This window comes from Pelodiscus sinensis, chromosome 2 (genome assembly GCF_052426305.1).
Source record: "Pelodiscus sinensis isolate ZL-2025 chromosome 2, ASM5242630v1, whole genome shotgun sequence".
Lineage (NCBI taxonomy): Eukaryota > Metazoa > Chordata > Testudines > Trionychidae > Pelodiscus > Pelodiscus sinensis.
In genome coordinates, this window is record NC_143053.1 from 226,396,686 (window position 1) to 226,418,050 (window position 21,365).

The window sequence follows — 21,365 nt, forward strand, 5'->3', positions numbered from 1 at the left end:
GCTCACAGAGCTTAGGAAAAGGGGACATTTAATTACAGAGCACATGTTCAGGTTCAGGTTCAGGCAGCAGCCTGCGAGATGCAAGGGTTCCGGAGCTCATTTACAGGTTCCCTTTCCCTGGACCCCACCTGTCACTGCCCCAGAAGTGTTGCAGCTGGGGCACAGGCACTCTTTCCATGGCTCCCACCCAGCCTAGCTAGATGTCCCCTGGCTGGAAGACTGATGCCCCTCCTTTGCCTGTGCCAACTGGAGCTGCCATGGCCATGGAGAAGCACCTCTCACATGGCCCCATGCCGCTGCAGTGAGAGAAGGCTGGGATAGTCCTCTCTCCCCAGAGCAGCCTGCACCTCAACCCCTTCATCCTCAGCCCCAGCCCAGAGCCTGTACCTTCAGCACTTACCCCTCTTGTGCCCCAAGCCTCCAAACCAGCCCTGAGCCCCCTACCACACCCCAACCCCTTGGCCCGAGCCCTGCAAGACACATTGGTGCACATAATGAAAGTCATTTTTTATGGACATAAAAATTAGAGGGGACACTGGTTATAAACCAGTGATTTTAATGTTCCAGTCATGCAACTCATCCCACCAAATATCAGTAATGCCCAAATTTTCCAGTACCTTTTACTTGAGCAGTTGACAAAGTCTTCTCTTAAAATTCTTTGCCACTTCTGTTCATTGTGTTGGTGACACAATGTGTTTGAGTTTGCATCAAAATGCATTTTAAGCCATTGCACTGTTAGTTAATGTCATTGCAGATGCACCAGCTAGTCTCCAGCTGAAATTTATTAGCCTCATTATAGTGCAAGCCACCCTGGCTCACCCCCTTGCTCTCAAACATGGCACCCCAGGTAAGCCCTGCTTTGATTTCCCCTGGCCCGGGCTATAAACATTTCCAAGCATTCAGGTATTTGACAAGCATCCTCTTCAAGCGTCTAATTTATTTAACAAAAGGAATAACACGTAACATAAGCAAACCTCCATCCCAGCATCTAAGCTGGGAGACAGGGTCACTCTTAGTTTATCTGTTCTCACCTAGTCCACTGCTCATCTCTGTCCAAGCCCTTTACCTGTAGGGGGAGTCAAGACTCTTGACTGTATGTGGGTAATTTCCCCACCGTTAGAGGTCCATAGAGAACTGTCAGCTACAGCTCTTCCCCAGGGCAGCACATAGTTCCTAGTAGACTGGGCTTCTGGCCACTGTTTGGGAAATCCTTTTGCTAGGCCTTTCCCCATGTCTTCCTAAATGCCTATCTTCTGCAGCTCTCCCCTTAAGAATCTCTTATCCCATCAAGCACCTCTGAAGCACCTTGCTCTGGCAGTCTCTCAAAGGAGATCCCTGTCTCCAAGACTGCACCCTCTAGGCTCCTTGTCTGGTGAGCTCCCCCAAGAACTCCTCTCCTAAGGAGTGTCCATGCCTGCAGACACTCAGGTAAACAAACCATCTAGTCGCCTGCCAGCAGCCAACTCTGAAGAACCGTGTGTGGTACATGAGCTGGAGGTGCTCTGCCCCTGGCACAGGTAATCCATGTCCCCAAGAGGTGGCAAGTAATTAGGTCAACAGAAAGTCTTTCATTGATTAGTGCTGTCTACAGCAGGGATTAGGTTGGTATAGCTACATCTCTCAGGGGTGTGGATTTTTCACACAGTGGGTTAAGGTATAAAAGTATTACCCAAGTACAATTCCTCGCTAGGGACTTGATCCTGCACAGGTCTTATTCATGTTAATAGTGCTACTGATTTCAAAAGCTGTAGGATCAGATCTTTAATTAGGACCTGCTATACACTGTCTTCCCAGTGACATCATTCAGAATCTCCATTAGACTTGTCAGTTAACCATCAGCAAAGAGGTAATGTCTCTCCAACTTATCAATCATTATTGGTAGGTAGTCCATAGATTACTAACACACCAGGCCAATATGGTGCCAATAAATTCTTGATCTATTGATTACTATAAAAGCAAACTATAAGGAATTATTTCAAATATTATTACAATATCTCATCAGTGCACACACAGAAACTTTAAATAAGAAAATCAACATACTAGTTATTCTTACTAAAAATCTTCAATAGTTTCTCATAAGTTAATAGTAGACAAACACATAAACATCTTTCTCAGATGTTTCTATTTAAAAAATATCCACTATACAAAGGGCTATAGACTAATAATCAGCAATTTTTCACTGAAAAATCAAAGCAGTTTTTAAGAAATCCAGTGAGTCAAAAACCAAATAGAAAGAGAAAATAATTTCCATCCTTTCATTAAGTAAAAATTGTTTTAAACAAAAATGCCCTTAAACTCTACACTTCTGCTCATAGTACGAATGCATAATAGAATGTAATGTTAAGTTATAGGAGAAGCCCAGGTTCTTTGAGGTGTGCTCAACCAAACTTGCAGGCATAAAGAGATATCCAAATGGCAGTAGGAAAATGAGAAAGATGGTCCCAGAGGGACTTTTTTCAGTTAAATCGAGATAAGAAATGTCATAGGGCATATCACACAGCAGCACTGTTTCAGAATAACTGGCATTGTTCCAAAATAACATACTGCACGTCTACAAGCCTTTATTTCAAAATAATGTCAAGCTGAAGGACTTCTTACTCCAACTCATGGTAACCCTCATTTCACGAGGAGTAAGGGAAGTCGAAGGAAGAGTGTTCTTCCTTCAACTTCCTGCTGTGTAGACAGCGCCAGAAGCCAAATTAAGCTATTTCGACTTAAGCTACGCGGTTGACATAGCTAAGGTTGCGTAGCTTAATTCAACTTTCACCCTGCTGTGTAGATGTACCCACAGAAAGCAGCAGCTGATCAGGAACAATAGGGAAAGGTCAAGCTGAAATTTTATTTCTCCCTTCAACTAAGAATCCATAAGCACCCAGCTGGTTGTTCATGCCCAGTCTAGCTAGAAGCTATATACTGATGCCAGCACTCTGGAATTTTCTCCAACACTTTTATTGTTATGTTGAGTTGATGCCAAATGTTTGGCCAGTTCTTTTTGGGGCAGAATAGCTCACAGAAACGCTCCAGAATCCATCAACTAGGTTATGTACTGATGAGTTGATTTTACTGATCTCCATAATCTTAGGGTGTGTCTAGACTACATGCCTCCGTCGACGGAGGCATGTAGATTAGCCAGATCGGCAGAGGGAAATGAAGTCGCGATTAAAATAATCGCGGCTTCATTTAAATTTAAATGGCTGCCCCGCTCTGCCGATCAGCTGTTTGTCGGCAGATCGGGGCAGTCTGGACGCGCCGCGCCGACAAAGAAGCCTTTCTTGATCGGCACAGGTAAACCTGGTTTCACGAGGCATACCTGTGCCGATCAAGAAAGGCTTCTTTGTCGGCGCGACGCGTCCAGACTGCCCCGATCTGCCGACAAACAGCTGATCGGCAGAGCGGGGCAGCCATTTAAATTTAAATGAAACGGCGATTATTTTAATCGCGGCTTCATTTCCCTCTGCCGATCTGGCTAATCTACATGCCTCCGTCGACGGAGGCATGTAGTTTAGACGTACCCTTAAAGAAAAAACTCAGAGACATATTAAATATTTGTCTGAGTTGCTGTTATTTAACAGGTCAGTTACACAGACAATTTAAACTAAGTAAGAACGGGTACTAACAGAATATAGTTGGAATTTCCATCCCTGAGGATGACAGCCAAATGAACAGCCAAAGGTAATAGTAAGAGCAACTATTGTTAGACAAGAATTTGAAGGGGAAAAACAGTATGGGGTATAATTGCCAGTGCAGGGCCAGAACCTCAGTAAGAGTAGCTTCAGTATAGTCAGAGTTACATCAATTTATACCAGCTAAGAACGTGGTCCCCAAAATGCAGGAAATATCCTGAACAGGCTTTCTATCTAGTTTCCTAGACCTGTAGAAGAGACTAGAAAATGCTACTACAGTATGTAAACATGTTCAAAGAATAAATTCAGGACTTTAAAAAAAACCTACCGTTTTTGTATCTTCATTTTCCTGATATTCTTGTAATTCTGCTTCTAATTTTTGGATTGTAGAGTCTTTCTCCTGGAGCTTCATAATCATAGTCTGCCAATTCATTGTTAATGAGCAACTTGCATCTTCCGGGATATACATTGTTTTCTGTTACAAAAGAAGATTTTCTATTGAGATATACAAGTTATATAAACCGAAAGAAGTTTTTTTCTTAAAATTACAGAATTCCAGGATGGTTTTGCTATAACTTAACAACACCATTATTAAACATGCTTCAAATGGAGGCGGGCTATAAAAGCCTCTGGAGCTGCTCCGTCAGGGATGACTGCTGCAGGGGAAGGAGGTGCCCACTGAGCTAAGCTAACAATGGACCATGCCACTGCTAACAGGGAGGGCCCAGGTCCCCCTACTTCCCTCTTCAGATACCCTAATGTGGGGGAGCTGTGATTATTACATAGGGACTCTATAGCTGTTTGGCCACATTACCCTGATCCCAGAGGGACTGTATATTGATTCTGAGGCTTCTGGGCCATCCTGTGTGTAAACTCTGAGGCCGCTAAGCTGTACAACCCTTAGTACAGGGGACTGCATACTGATTATGGTCACAGGGCCATGCTACCTTGTGTACAGGAGGACTGCATACTGACTGAGGCTGCTGGGCCATGATACACTGAATATAGGGGGACTGCATACTGATTCTGGCCAATAGGCTATACTGTGTATAAACTCTGAGGCTGCTGGGCTGACTGTATATAGACTCTGTGGCCACTAGGCTGTGTTACCCAGAACGCAAAGGGGAACATTTGGACTCTGTAGCTGCTAAGGATGTTAAAATGCGATTATCTGGTTAACTGTACAGTCGATACAATTTGTATCGACTATACCAGTGGTTCGCAACCTGGTGTCCACAGACTCCTGGGAGTCCATGAGGGTATTGCAGGGGGTCCATGAAAAAAATAAAAGATAAATAAAAATGAACATAGAACCGTGGTCACCAACCCATCGATCACAATCGACTAGTCGATTTTGGGGACACGACCAGTCAATCGTGAGGCATCCCAGCTCCACCCCATCATTCCTCCCCACCCCAAGAAGGAGTCCACTCTGGCACTACCTCCTGTGAAAATGGAGGTAGCTCCGGCTTCCTGTGGCGTGGGGGAGAAATGCCACAGCTGTGCGCCAGGTCCAGCATCTCAAGAAGTGTGTGGGTGGCTCCTCCCCTCCCCTAAAGAGCCAGTGCACTTCCTGAAAAGTCAGGTGTGTCGTGCTGCTGGGGACTTCCTTCCTCCTGCTTCCTGCCTGCCTTCCTTTATGCAGTGTGTGTGTGTGGTGGTGGTGGGGAATAGGGAGTAGGAGTCCCAGGACTGCACACCAGCTCCAACTTCTCAGGAAGCGTGCTGGCTGTTGTGGGGAATGGAGGAAGAGCAAGCGCTTCCTGAGAAGTTGGAGCTGGTGCACAGTCCCGGGATTCCTACTCCCCCTGCCCCCTGCACAGGAAGTAAGGCAGGAAGCAGGGGGAAGGAAGTCCCCAGCGGCGTGGCAGACCCGGCTTTTCAGGTGCCAGCTGTTTGGGGAGGGGGGAGCAGCGCACATGCTTCCTGCGACCCCAGACCTGGCATGCAGCTGCAGGATCTCCAATATGGGCAGGAATTCATCACTGATTCTCCAGTTGACATCATGCAAGGGAATTACTGTGCCCACACAGAGCCCCAGCAGCACTGGGGCCTGAAAGATTTCCCAGACATATGTGATCTGTGAATTACTGTTCATTTTTTCCAACAGGATGACAACCACCAACTATCCAGGTGGGAAGATATGCCTTCTAAGAAAACCAAAAATATGTTTTTGGATCAGACAACTTAAACCCTCTTTTTTTGTACTAATGTCATTTCTCAAGAAACTTCTTTCTGTTGCTACAAAATAAATAGAAAAAAAATCTAAAAATAGGTAAAAGTTTCGTTAATCTTGTTAAAGAATACAGGTTGGAATTTCTATGGAAAAACTTATGCTGGTGTAAAGAAGGTAGGCTTCTCATTTTAAGAAAAAGGGAGGTTTGTCCATTTGTTCAGATCCATTTTAAATGGTCTGTACCAGATAAACTACATTTAGTTCTTGGACAATTTTCTGATTGGATAATATTTTATTCCAGAGTGCCTATGCCCTGTTCCCTACAGAATAGCTTTTCTAGCAACATTAACCTCAGCATAATTTTCAGTCATTGATAACTTCAGTAAAAATAATCATCTATCAGCTTTTGGTTTTCTAATTGGATTATTGACACACTCATCAATGAAGATTATTAAAGATTCAAATTGCAACATTCAGACATTTAAAACTTAAGAATTCATGTGGGAATACATATTTCTGTTATCCTCATAAGCATATGAGAAGGATCTTGGAAGAGGACAAAGAAGCAAAGCAGCAGCAGAATATTCGCCTCTGACCAGAGACCAAGCAGAAAAGATGTAAAATACAGGCAGTCCCCGGGTTACGTACAAGATAGGGACTGTAGGTTTGTTCTTAAGTTGAATCTGTATGTAAGTCGGAACTGGCGTCCAGATTCAGACACTGCTGAAACTGACCGCCAGTTCTGACTTACATACAGAATCAACTTAAGAACCCCAGCCGTCCCCAAGTCAGCTGCTGCTGAAACTGATCAGCAGCTGATTCCAGGAAGCCCGGGGCAGAGCAACTGTGCCTGGGGCTTCCTGTAGTCAGCGCTGGTCAGTTTCAGCAGAAACTGACTTGGGGACGCCTGGGGCAGAGCAGCTGGGGTGCTGCTGGGTTGCTCCAGTAGCGCCGCTCCTGGGTGCTACTGGACCAACCTAGCAGCACCCCATCTGCTCTGCCCCAGGCGTCCTGATTCAGCCGCTGCTGAAACTGACCAGCAGCGGCTGAATCAGGACCTGGGGCAGAGCAGCTGGGGTGCTGCCGGGTTGGTCCAGTAGTGCCCAGAGTGGGCGCTGCAGGACCAATCGGCAGCGCCCCAGCTGCTCTGCCCCAGAGTCCAAAACAAAAGCCTGGTCTGCTGGGGGGGGGGGAGCACACTAGCTGCGGCCCCCTCTCCCCAGCAGACCAGGGACACAGGGAGCAGAGCCTCTGAGGCTTTGCTCTGGCAAAGCCTCAGAGGGAGGGACCCCGCCGCGGCTGCGGCTTCAGTCCGGGAGCCTGCGGTCTGCTGGGGACGGTCCCCAGCAGACCACAGGCACCCAGATTGAAGCGGCAGCAGCGGCGGTTCCCCGCGCCTCTGAGGCTTTTCTCTGGCAGAGCCTCAGAGGCGCGGGAACCGCCCGGTGCCCCTGGTCTGCTGGAGACGGTCTCCAGCAGACCAGGGGCATCGGAGCAGCTTACGAACGGGGCTTTCTCGCCCCGACTTCCGGGGCGAGAAAGCCCCGTTCGTAAGTGCGAATCCGACGTAAGTCAGATCCGCGTAAGTCGGGGACTGCCTGTATACAAAATATTTTTTCAGTGAAGACAAAGCTTTATCATCAAAACAGTTCTGCAATCTTCACTGCAGTGTAAGCAGGATCTGAATGAATGTGTCCTTTATAGCTAGTTGGAAGTGGTGAGAGACCCTGGGTGTGTCATTGTAAATACAGCTACTTCCTGGTTTGTTTAGATTTGTTAGCTATTCAGCAGATGGAGTGGCATTTTGCTTATTGTAATCAACTTAATTTGTGACCCAACAACAGCTATGTTTGTATTAAATGCAGGGATAGCTAAAATATAGTTACCAATGTTTGTGGGACTTCAGAAAAGTAAGATTGTGCTAAATTGTTCCAACTGAAAAGGCTCACAGTTAGCAGAAAGAATATTGATAATGCAGAAGTTCAACTTACAGAGGGATGAGAATAGGTTATTCTAGTCAGGAGGCTATGGCCTCGCCTGCCTGGACTGGTTTGACCTGTTTTCCTCCTCCCCTCACTGTTCAAAGAACAAGAGCTAAACAGGCGTCATTAAGTGCCTTTTTCCTTATGTTAATTGTGCTGTAGTTGTGTTGCTTCTACCCTGCTTGCTAAGATTTGAAATCACCGGGAGCTGAAATCATTTGAGACTGATGGGCAGAAGTCACAACCAAGAAGTGGAAGGCAGCGGATCATGACTGAGAGTCAACAGGGTGGTGGCAGAGAAATACTTTGAGCAGCCAGCAGAACAGCAGTGGCAGGATGAGTTGCCAGCAGGGCGGCACCGGAGAGGCAAAATGAGCAGCCAGAAGGGTGACAGCAGAGAGATGTGATGAGTGGCCAACAGGGTGGCACCAGAGAGGCATAATAAGCAGCCAGCAAGGTGGCGGTGGAGAGGTGAGACAAATGGCCAGCAGGATGATAGCAGAGAACAGTGAGCAGGTAGATGGCGAGTGACCAGCAGAGTGACTAAGATGCCTCTTTACCTCCCACACTCAGGATGGGAGGTGAGCTCTGCCAATGCACCTTTGAACTCTGGTTCTGCTTTGACCAAGGACAGCAACTGTGAGTGGGGTGCAGAGAAGGCCTGGGCATGTGCAGGGAACATTTAGATTGCTGGACATAAGAACTTGAGAGGAAAAGGACACGGCCCAACCTACTTGGAGTGGGACTTTTATTCATGGGTTTTATTTATGAACTCTTTGGTGCTTTCCAAAATAATACCAAGTTACTTCTATCCCTTTTATTAAAAGTTTCTTTTTTACACTCAGACTCCATGTAATTACCTCCCTTTAGGCCCGTGGTCCCCAACACGGTGCCCGCGGGCGCCATGGCGCCTGCGGGGGCATTTGCATGCACCCGCCAGGTGCTTGGGGCTGGCCTGGCCCCGGGCACATGGCGCGCGGCGCTTGCGGGGCGAAGGGGGGGCGCCAGCCCGGGGCGCGCGGCGCTTGGAGGGGGCCCTGCCCCCGGGCATGCGGGGGCTATAGGGGGACCCCGCCCCCGGGCATGCGGCTATGGGGGGAGGCTGCCCCCGGGCGCCCAGCGGGCGAACGGCCACGCCCCCTGGTGCCCGGCGGGCGAACGGCCACGCCCCCTGGCGCCCGGCGGGCGAACGGCCACGCCCCCTGGCGCCCGACAACCTGAAAAGGTTGGGGACCACTGCTTTAGGCTATCCAACCCACTGATGCAAACATTTTCCTCTCCCACGACTTGGATCATGTCCCAAGTTTGTGTCTCCTTTCATATTGTATTCAAATTCCTCATTCTTAACATCTTGGATTTCTACTTCTCTTTGACTGCTATTTTTCCTCCTCATCACCTTTCTCTGTCCTACTCTCTACAAATTCCATTTGCTAAATATTGACTTGATTTCTTTCACAACTACACAGTTTTCTATATCCCTCTATACACCTGGAAGAGTCTTCATTCTCCTATAATCATATATTTTTTCTCCAACTTTTTAAATATGTCCCCCCCAAAATGGCCTTTTCCAGATTATTTTCCATTACTAATGTTCGCCACAAAGCTCCCTTTGCTATGTTGTACACTTACTGCTATACACCCACACTATGCTATTTTGTGTATAAATATGTTCTAATATCTCCAATAAACAAATTATAGTTTAAAATATTGTCCTGTGTCCTACCCACATCATTAATAAAGCAATCATAACAAAGTGAAAATACTAACATGGTTTTCTGTAATAATACAAAATCATATTTAAAATTTTTATTTATATGCAAATCAAAATTCAATAACTTCTTGGCAGAAATTATTCTTACTGGTAAAATGACATCTAGAAATTTGGTGAAATGAGAATGTGTGTGATCTCTCAGATCTTTAATCATAGTCTCTAGAGGGCAGTAGAATATAATTTCGGTCAGTGTCTCCCAACCTTTCCAGGCTGCCCTCCCCCACTGCTCCCTTCTCTGCTAAGCCAGACAGCTCCACCGGGATGCACTGGGCTCCTGGCCCTACCAGGCAGCCCCACTGGGGCACATTGGGCTCCCAGCCCCACCACCAGTGCTTTTTTCATGACGGTATTGCCCAGTACGCAGTACCAGCACCTCCAGATGCAGGACAGAGGAGTGCAGCTCACGCTCCGGGGCAGGACCCCACACCTGCCCCTATTACGATGACCTGCACCGCATTCTGGGGGGCAGTGCAGCCCCTTCTGCACCCTGGTGGTGGACTTGGGGCTGGAGACATGTATCATTGCCTGCCTGGGGGTCCCAGCCCATGACGAGGAGGAGAAGGAGCTGGAGGAGGAGGAGGAAACGGCCAGCACCATCACCCTAGAGCTGGTACCCCAGGGCCTGGATGTATCTCAGGCATTCTCTGAGGCCGGGGAGGGATCATCGGGTTAGTGCTCTTAGTTTTTCCCCCCACACAGGGCAGGGGTGGCAGGCGCTGAGGGGCTGTGGTGCAATCGTTGCTCGTCCTTCTCAGCCTGGCCCTCGTGTTGCAGTCCGTGCTAGTGGATGCACATGCAGCACAGCGCCAGTCTGCACCACACAACCCCAGGCGGCAGCCCCAGAGCACTCCGGTCTCCTGCTCACAGGCTCTGGGGAGGCCACACACGCTTCTGACTCCTGGGGGGAGATGCCCTCCCACCACTAGCCACTGCTGGAAGGAGGCTGGGGACAAGGGCATGCACATGTCCACACACAGACTGAGGAGTGCCACACCCGGCACATGGGCATGCCTGCACACTCAACACCACCTGCTCCCGGGAACAGCACTGCCAAACACAGGTGTGTGTACAGCACCAATGGAAGCCCGGCAGCTCCAGGCCCCTCTCCCGACCATTAGATCCCAATGTGGCTGGACACTTCCCTTGCCTGCTTGTTTGTGGTACGTGGGGGAGTGGTGTCAGGAGAGGAAGCATGGTTCTCTAGGGACCTCTGGTCCCCTATGAGGCAGGGCCCACTGTCCAGGCCACATATGGCCTTGTTCCTGAGACATCACCGTCCTCTGCCTAAGAACTGTTGCTCTCAGCTCGCTGATGAGGGCAAGGCCTCAGGAACAGTGTCTCCAGGGATGACTGATCACCTCTATTCTCCCCAGCCGGACCAGCTGTGACTATGGGGCGATCGACACCACCTGAACCAGCTGTCTGACCCTGGGAGAGCCACAGGCATCGGAGGGTCCAGAAGGACCTCATGAAGGAGCAAGCGTCTGTCCTCCGGGACATGCAGCAGATGTTGGGTCAGAAGTTCTGTGACGATGCACAGGACGGTCCAGCAGCCAGCCCCTATTAAGCCTGATTTGCCCTGCAGGGCTGTGTGAGGGTAGACCGGCAGAACTCCCTGGTGGATGGGGTTCCCTAGGATCTCCCTTTCCAGTACTCCCACACTTCCAGGGACTGCAGCCTGACAGTGCCTTACCTCCATGAAGAGGGCCCCAACGGTCAACTTTCCCACGCTGAACTGGTTGCCCATGGACCGGTAACTGTCTGGAGTTGTGAGCTTCCAGATGGCGATGGCAACCCATTTCTCCAGAGAGATGGCGGGTCGCATCTGGGTGTCCCATCATTGGAGGGCAGGGGCGAACCAGGCACACAGCTCCATGAATGTCTCCTTCCTCATTTGGAAGTTGTAGAGCCACTGCTAGATGTCCCACCTCTCCATCACCAGCCAGTCCCACCAGTCGGAACTGGTGCCCAGCCTCCAGAACTGTTTCTCCACCATGGGGTTCAGTTGCAAGGGCATCGCCCCCACACACAGGCAGAGGTTCTCAAAGATGAGCTCGGAGTCGAGCTCATGCAGGACCATGAAGGCAGCCTGCAGAAACTGCTGCATGGCAGTACGCACTGCAAATGCTTTGTTGTCCCGCAAGCAAGCAGAAGAAGTTGAAAAACAGCTGTCCAAGGAGGTCCCTTTAAGTGCATCTCAGATAGCCTTAGGCAACAGCACCTGGAAGCAACTGCTGACCTAATACTCTGCCTGAACTAGTTCTGGGTGGCCTTAAATGCGAGATAGCATCCAATCAGTGTGGACACTCTCTTTCGAAATAGCACATTGCTATTTTGTTGCACTTTTTGTGTGCAGACACGCTATTTCAAAATAAGCTTTTCCGGAAGATCTCTTCCGGAAAAGCTTATTCTGAAAGAAACTTGCACGGTAGACATACCCTGAGAGTGGAATTACAAAATGAACCAAAAGAGACAAGATGAGTGAGGTAATATCTTTTATTGGGCCTATTTCTGTTGATGAAGTAGACAAGCTTTCAAACTACACAGAGTCTTCTACAGACTGAGAAAAGTACTCAGGGTGTCATAATTAAAAACATGGTGGAACACATTATTTGGCATAAGTAGTTAACACATACTGTCTAAGAAACCCTTCAGTGTCTGTTACATATCTACAATAATATGACAAAATAAAAGATATTGCCTCACTAGTTTTGTGTGTCTAATATTTTGAAACCAACATAGCTACAACAAGACACTTTTCTTTTATCTGCTGCATAACACACAATATTTTCTTTGGTTATCATAAATATGTAACTGAGCTAGTCACATGAGTGTTTTTTCTCTTCATTTATATGCACTGATATTTCTTTTTTGATCTGAAGTTATAACTCCAATTTAATAGGCTATATAAATAGAAGAATCTGAACTTTTCTTATTGGAAGATGCAATATTTAAAGATTCAATAAGAGTTTTTATTATAGATTAATTTTGTGAATTAAAGCTAAATTCAGTTTTCCATAGATTCTACCCTTTAAGAGACTACTCTGATTTTCTCAGACTCTTTCTTCAATCCTTGTCAGTTTGCAGGATTAAGCTCTAACCAACTGTTTGGGCCTAATACTGCATTATTTGTGTACCTTGAAGTCAATGAGCTTATTTGTGCCAGGAATGCCTTGCGATCTTTATTAGCAGAGGAACTAATTGTTGTTGCTAAAATCATTACAATATTATATATTATATTTATTTTTGAAATTTCAATTCAGTATACTGTTTTTGAAAATCTTAATATGATAATTTCACCAAACAGCCATATCATATCCTATCGTTTCAGCTTTGACAATGCATCAGCACTCAAAATGCTGTCGCCTGTTATTAACATGTTATAATCATTCTTCAAATCAATGTTATAATGGCAAAATAATTATAGTTAAAACCCACCTCATAATGTACCCTAAGAATAGCAAGTGCATCACATAGTTGCTGTTGGTAGCTCTGTCGAATTTTGACTTCTTTCTGAAATTGAAAATTTTAATGGATTACTGAAATATATATTGGATCTCAAGAAAGTCCAGATTATTACAAAAATATTACTTACTATTTTTCCACTGAACAAAATCAAAATGTTTTCCAAATTCTCTTGTCTAAAATAAAAGTTAATGAAGCAGTATTCCTATTACTTTTCTTTTGTTGTTGTTGTTTCTATCACTGGTGTATAAGGATCTCTCATTTCCATATTTGGCTAAATAATTATACTCTATACACTTTTATATAAATGGGCTCCCAAGTACATTAGACACATATATGCTGTTGAAAATAAACAACCAACAACAATTAAATCTTTCCAAAGGAAATACTTGAAATTAAACCAGTATATTTAAAATATTTATATATGTATGAGGACTGTACATATGAAAATGTTTAAAAAGGGAACTCCACACATTCCTCAATTTTTAAAATGTTTTATTATATTCTGTTCACACTCATATCTTGGAAGCTTGAAATTAAATCCCCTTCCTTTACTGTTGTCTTCCCATTTATAAACATATGCTGGACAGTTACTGCAGGATTCTCCAGGAGCAGTAGGACACTGGCATTTATTTTGGTTTATTAATAAAAAGAATGTTAATGCATTTACTTGGGAAATTAATACATACATAAAGAATTGCCTGGATTTTAAAAAACACATAAGAAACAAGGCAAGTTAAATCTTAGACCTATCAACTTTAATGTCCTTTTAATTTAAAGTTTTTACTGATACAGCACATTTTGGTTACTAATTGCAAAAATGTTTTGTAGACATTTATACATATGTTTATATATACAGGTATTTTCCATATGAATATCCACCACTTTTTAAACTACAAATAGTTGGAAATCCACATTTATATTAATCAACATATTTTTGGATTAACTTTATTTTATATTATTACATATCAATAATATGCCCAAACTGGAAGACTTACCTGACATTGCTCAGGTCCTTCCAGGCAGTGGGCTGGTGGTGTGGAGGATGCAGGAGTCAGGATGGGGACTAGCGGAGGGGCTCAGGGCAGAGAACTCAGGATGTGGGGGTACAGGAATCAGGGATGGGAGGAGGGGGCTAGATGGGAGGCGGTTGCTAGATTTGGGGGCTGCACACCCCACCTGATGGTTTTTCACCAGGGCGGAGGGGAAAGCTTCACACTCCACCCACCAGCTTCCACTGCACCCGCCGGCTTCTCTGGGGGCTGTCCTGCGGCTTGGAGAGGGTGCTGTGTGGGCTGCCCACCAGTGCTCCCTGAAGGAGGAAGAGTGTGTGTGGCCTGCCCACTGGCATTCTGCAGGCCCAGCCTGGTGGTGACTGTGCAGGCTGCCCACCAGTTTCTCCCTGGTGCCACACAGACGTGAGGGCCACACAGGCTACATGTTGGCTTGTCCGCAGGACCAGCCTGGAGACCGGGGGGACCATGCAGGCTGCCCACTGGTGTGTGGTCCCCAGGGGGCAGCAGAGGCTGTGTGGCAGCCAGCAGATGCTCCCCAAGGCAGGCTGCAGTGGTGGGGACCATGCTGCCAGTCAGTGGCTGATCTCTGGGGCACTTGCCGCCCCTCTGTGGTCACGTGAGTATGATCGTCCTTGTTATCATACCCCTCTCTTTTCTTTCTGTTTGATACGAAACAATCACATTTCACAGACGTCGCATTATCCTGGCAAAACCAAATCCTGAGATGCCTTAAATTATGATTAGAGGAAGCTGCATACCAAATTCGGTGGTCCTAGATCTTATGGTTTAGGAGTTCTTGAACAAACAGATTCACGGACGAAGAGACAGATAGATGCACATTTCTACAATACAGTAAAACTCCAATAGTCCAGCACCCAGTTGTCCAGCACTCCTGATAGTCTGGCATCAACTGGAACCCAGAACTGCTCAGGTCAGCCTCTCTCACGGCTGGGCCACTGTGAGCCGCATGTGCACTCACAGCCTGGTTATTCCGCTCACGGTCCCCAGCGTGCACAGCATCGTGCTAGCAGCCGGCCGCTGAGCACAGGCAGCTGCTTCTGGACCCGGACATAAGGTTGGGGGAGAAAGGGGATTGGGTGACAGCAGGGAGGGGAGGTGTTTGGCTCTGGGGAAGGGAAGGGGAGGGGAGGGGGACTGGATTGCGCATGGCGTCCCGGCCAGCTCACTGAAAAGCCGTCTACTCAGTGCACGTGCCCCAGCGCCTGGAGGGAGATGCATGGCTGTACCGGAGGCTCCGGGTCCCGAGCATAAGTTGGGGAGAGGGGGATTGGGTTGGGAATATGCCCCCTTATAGTAACTCCTGGTACTCCGGCATATCTGATAATTCGGCATCACCTAGGTCCCAAAATTGCTGGATTATCGGTAGTCTACTGTATGTAGTAAAACAATAAGATAGAGTAGGTGAATGAGAGATTGACATTTTAAGAAGGTTACTCTGTACCTGTTTATGAAAAGTTTCCATGTCTCTTAATCTCTCATTTATTAGTCTGTAGAGATTCGAAGCCTGCTCTTGTATTTTTTCTTCATACTGTGCTTGAAGGACATTTTTATAGATCATAAAATCTTGCTGGATGGAGTCAGTCAACTAAAAATATAAAAACTGATACTTACATATACACTATGAAGGACATTTTTTTCTTCCTTGCTTATACAAAATAAACTAGTCAGAAAACACTACTGCTTTAATGATTCAGTTAATATAAGACATTGGATGAGTGGCAATTTTATTGACTGAAATGCCTTGGAATTCTTCTAAACAAAAAACAGAATATATTCTATCTGAAAGTTTATTGACAAAAATCAAACAAATTATGTAAAGCAAACTGTAATTGTGTCTGTAGATTGAAACACAAATTATAAACTGTTTTGAAAAATTATGTATTGTACTCTCAGTGTCATCACTAACAAGCTCTGTAACATGCTTTATCATGAATATGGTCATTGCATTGTAGGATCATTACTGTGGGATGTTAAAAAGCAAAGATTGGCATTAACAATACTGCAAGCACCTCGGGGTTTGGAAGACCCAGATTCATAATTCTACAATTATACAAATGCCATTTTGGGTGGAATAAGACATGCTCTGAGAACCTCTACTTGCAAAGTAAGTGCTGAGGAAATTCCTGTCTTCACCAGCTTCAGAGGGGTAGCCGAGTTAGAGCAGGGGTGGGCACAAGATGACCTATGAGCCACATCCAGCCCGCCAAGTCATTTGATCAGGCTTGCAGCCCACCTTGGCAGGGATGCTGGGAGCTTTTGCGCAAGAGGGCCAGTGTAGACAACGCGGTATTGTTTTGCGCTCTTTTCCGCAAATGCTTTTAACAGAAAAACTTTTCCGTTTAAAGCATTTGCGGAAAATCATGCCAGTCTAGACGTAGCCAAAGAGTTTCCAGTCTAAAAAACAACTATAACAGGGGAATGAGGCAAATGAGAAGGCCAGAATAGGTAAAGGAAGAGACAGGGTAACAAACATAATAAGATGTATGCCATTTCATAGCAGTGGTCAAAACTTGCCACTGCTTAGCCATATTAGGTTGCAGTTTTCTGTATACCCTATGGCAGAGATGACTTTTGAGGAGAGATTTAGAGGTGTATAGGAAGGAGAAGATTAAATTGTCAAATGCTCTGAAAGTAAGGATAAGAAATTAGCATTATGGATCCAAGGAAACAGAATTAAAGAGGGGTGGGAGAGAATATAAGCAGAGCAATCACTAAGTTGTTTTTAGTGATTGCATTTTGAATGGACTTCAAGGGACTGAATTTGTAAACTAAGGGTGTGTCTACACAGCAGGAATAATGGCTGCTATTCCAAAATAACTATGCAAGCATCTACACAGCAATTCCGTTATTTCGAAATAACAGACGGCTTATTCCAACTTCTGTAAACCTCATTCTACAAAGAATAACACTTATTGCAAAATAGTTATTTTGGAAAAGGGGCTCTGTAGAAGCTCCACTTCCGCTATTTCAAAATAGCTCCTCACCAGGGCCATTCTAGACTGCATTGCTATGTCGGGATACCGGAAGTATCTCGAAATACAAATGCCAAATCCAAGGAACGTGTCTGGTATTTTGGAAAAAAATTCTAAATAGTGGACACGCTCTTTCACCAACCCTGTAAACCTCGTTCTACGAGGAACAAGGGATGGCTCGAAAGAGCACTTTATTTCAAAATTTGGCACCATATAGACGTGCCAAATTTTGAAATAGCCTCTTTTGAAATTAAATCAAAAAAGATATGGAATTTGCGTACAACAAATAGCGTATCTTTTTTCAATTTTACAGTGAAGTCTAGATATAGCCTAAGTTATTCCTCCTGGGGCTCTAAATCGAGATAGCACATTTTGTTAAGGGTAAAAATCCTAGGTTTATGATGTGAAGGTATCCATTTTGAAAACAAAATGGAGGATTAGTCCACCCATATTGAAAACAAGATGAAAGACCAGTCACATTACAGAGGGTCTGATGGGTCAAGGTTTTCCCGCCTTTTTGTAATAAAGAGGTAAACAAGCTCCAGTCATAACTGGATTTTACCTCAGAATTTTGTACACGGTTTCCTGAAGGGGCAAATCTATGGGGTCACTCTTGCAGAGGTTTCCCCTTTTGACAGCATAAAAGGCTGGCAGCCAAATAGCTCGGGGCTGCCCATCCTAGTGGCAGGTTGCAGCAGCCATTCAGGAGACTCCCCATAAGATCACAGCCAACAGCCTTGCTAATTACTCACCATCAGAAACGGGAGGACTACGAGGGTTCTTCTCAGTGCTCCTCTCTCAAGGTGCTTCAGGAGCCACGAGATAAGAGGTACAGGCTTGTGACCTGTCCATGACTTCTACTATATACCCCTGACTAATCTTGGGAGTTATGGGATAAGGGACAGTGCAGGGGCACTGTTGGTGCTCTGGAGGTGACAGTGACATGCAGCCCAAGACCCTTGCTGCTACAGGGGAGGGGACTGCAGAAGTCATGGAGGTCCTGGAAAAAGTCACAGAAACTGTGATTTCCATAAACTCTGTGTTAGACCCACAGCCTTAATTATAAAGCATTTCATTGCATCAGTTTCAAATTTGTAGCATTTTAAATGAATGAAAAAAATGTGAAAAATAAATAAATAGGGATAACTCAAGGATTTTCTCCTTGCTATTTTGTAATGTGGTTTTATTAGACATGCATTTTTAGATACAGGCTTATTTTAATCCAATATTAAAAGCTTTTATCAAATCTTTTATTTGTAAGCATCACACTGCTTCTACCAAAACTAGTAGCACACGGAAAGAAAAATTTGATTACAATCAATCTTTCTCTACCCAGATGATTTGAATATTATTCCTATTCAATTAATTGCGTAATTGTTTTATACATAATCTTTTTAAACTAAGGGTACTGTACTATTTTACACAAGCCATTTTTCTATATATATTATATATACACGTAATCAGATTCACAGCTGGTATTAATGGAGCTGGGCCTATTAATATCAGTGCTAGACTTTTCTTCTAGGCTACGTCTACACAACGGAGCTATTTTGGGATACCTGTGGTATCCCGAAATAGCTATTCCGTGTCATAAGTGCAAGCTCGTTATACTGAAATATAACAAGCTCACTATTCTGATGTCCCTGAAAACCTCATTTCACGAGGAATAAGTGACATTTCAGAATAGCTCATTATTTTGAGGTAAGGACACTGTATAGACTCACCCCTAGAGTCCTGGGCATTAATATAAAAATTTAAGTCTGAAAGTCTTCATTTATGTGCATTCTCTGCTCACCATGTTTAAATTTTTATATGTTGATCGATCTTCACATGGATATAATATGTACTCTGAGGAGGGTAACCAAACTGTTTAGCCTTTTATTCAGCTATTCCTATTTAATGTAATTGTGGCATGTTTAATGGAGAACTGAGATTTATGTAAGCTTAAATGACACAATCATAACATAACAGAAAAAAAAAGTAAGATTAGCACTGCCCCCAATAACATAAAGGGTAAAGATGACTTTGAGAGAGGATCTTTCCTCCAATATGGTAAAGAATATCCTGAGATATATCCAAGAGGCTCTCTTACCTGTACTAGAGCTTTTGTCGTAGTAGTCAGCTCCTTTAGTTCTATTGTTTCTTTCAGATCTGTTTGAGAGGCATGGTCTGTGATAAAATAGCCTACTTTTAAGTCATCTGAAATGGAAGGCCTACAAAAAAAACCCAAAGTAATCTTTCTTAATTGAAAAAAACCTTAGGTTTTCTTAATTGAAAAAAGTTAAGTAGTTAGTTAAGGCAATTTTATATTTAAGAACTGAAATTCAAAACAAAGGTCATCCAAAGGACATAGTGGTTTTGACTCATGAAAATGTATGCCCAAATAAATCCATTAGTCTTCAATGAGGATCCCTGTGACACCTTATTCAGCCAAAAAATATAATTCTTATCTAAGAGAAAAATTGAGAAACTGAAGTATGGAGTAAGAAATGTACTTATAATCTAGTTCCTTTGTAATGTTTGTTTCATAAAAAGAAGTGTTTCTGATCAGATATACAGACAAACTTAAACTTCAGAACAAAGTCAGCATTATTTTAAACTCAATAAGAAGAGGATGCAAAGAGAAAAGAAGATATTCTGTGATTCTATTTTGACACACAATAGTAATAATCTTTCAGGGTATGTCTAAACTTGCGCCCTAGTTCAAACTAGGGATGCAAATGTAGGCATTCGAAATAGTCAATGAAGTGGGGATTTAAATATCCCGCGCTTCATTAGCATGATCTCACCGGCACGTTTTGAAACAGCTGTTGATCGGAGTAACATGCTGGCAAGATCATGCTAATGAAATGTGGGATATTCAAATCCCCGCTTCATTGACTATTTCAAATGCCTACATTTGCATCCCTACTTTGAACTAGGGTGCAAGCGTAGACATACTCTCATATAGTTAAGGAAATCATACTGAATTTTAGAGTTGAGTGGTAACTAGATGTTCTGTTTCATGGAAAATGTCATCAGTTCAGTTTTGTTTCTATTTCAAGACAGAACAAAAATACTTTTTGAAATTTCCTACAAAACAAAATTCTGAAAAAAATAATTTCATATCAAAGTGTTCTGTTTAGATGTTTTGTTACAATTTTGGCATTTAAAATCTTATTTAGAACATTTTAAAAATCTCAAAGTTGGTTTGAAATAAAATATCTAAATGTTCTGAAAATGTCAAAATATGTTTCAAAATTATTGAGACAACAGGCTAGGACAGATTCTGTTGTCCAACATCCCAAAAAACCAAAAGCAGTTTAAACAAGGGATATGTAATTGCTGCCTTGTTTGCAACCTGTTCATCTACACTTCAGAAAATTCTTGGATGCACTGACTGATTCCTCTGCCCAACTTGAAGCTGAAAACTGACATTCTCCTTGTAAATATCACTGAATTACAAAAATAAATGATACTTGCCTGCATCAGCTGCTTTGCTAAATCCCCCCTTTGGCTCAAACTACTTCTTCAGGAACCACACACAAGGCTAATTATGCAAAGAAAAATCTAATTATATTTTGTGGGGGCATTCAAATTGGATATCCAGGTTACTCTTGGACAAGTCTCTTTAAAAACATTAAGGGGCTAGGGATGGAAGATCTGTTAACCTGAGGACAAATAATCTATCATTTTAAACTCTACAGGAGAGGACCAAGTTTACTTATGTTTATACAATACCTAACAGAAAGTGGTTTGAACTGAGCCTTTCTCTCTTCCCCATGAAGGGTAATAGAACAACATTCTTCCAGAAAGTGTTCCAAATGAGCTCCTTTTTACAATGCTATGATTACAAATTTCAGCCTGTCAAGCACTTTGACCCACCAACCTTAATATGTCATCTAGTACTATTGACATGTTCAACAGACAAACTTTAGGGCTAATCCTAGTTCTGTCACTAACTCATTATTTGAGCTCTGAAAACTCTAATAATCTTTATCTCATATTCCCCATGGAACGGAGAGACAAGAACTCTAGTTCTGCCTTTGCCACTGACCCACTGCCTGCCCCCAGACAAGTTACATTACCCTTACACATCTCATTTTCCACATCTATAAGACTCAGATATTTACCACATCATGGCACCACATGTTACCACATCAGGTTGGATTTAAGAATTCATTTGTTAATTTTTGTAATGCTTTTGAAATAATCAAATTTCAAACCAAGTGAATGGAGTTAAGAATCTATTTCATGTTTAACACAACCACTTTTAAAAAACTAAACTTTTGTTTACTCTTGCTAATAATGCTATATTTTCCTGCCTGAAACAACATTACAATGCTTTCAAAATACAGTA

General features: G+C 44.1%; 1 protein-coding gene across 1 annotated transcript in view; it reads right to left on the reverse strand.

Annotated features, from left to right (window-relative positions):
• The window catches only part of C2H10orf67 (chromosome 2 C10orf67 homolog), a 127,281-nt gene that overhangs the window by 104,645 nt on the left and 1,271 nt on the right, over nucleotides 1-21,365 (reverse strand). Inside the window, exons 2-5 of the mRNA XM_075922520.2 lie at nucleotides 19,119-19,239; nucleotides 15,496-15,639; nucleotides 12,991-13,065; nucleotides 3,952-4,098 (exon numbers count right to left, since the gene is read on the reverse strand). Of these exons, the coding sequence (XP_075778635.2) occupies nucleotides 3,952-4,098; nucleotides 12,991-13,065; nucleotides 15,496-15,639; nucleotides 19,119-19,239 (487 nt within the window). The remainder of the gene's footprint in view (nucleotides 1-3,951; nucleotides 4,099-12,990; nucleotides 13,066-15,495; nucleotides 15,640-19,118; nucleotides 19,240-21,365) is intronic.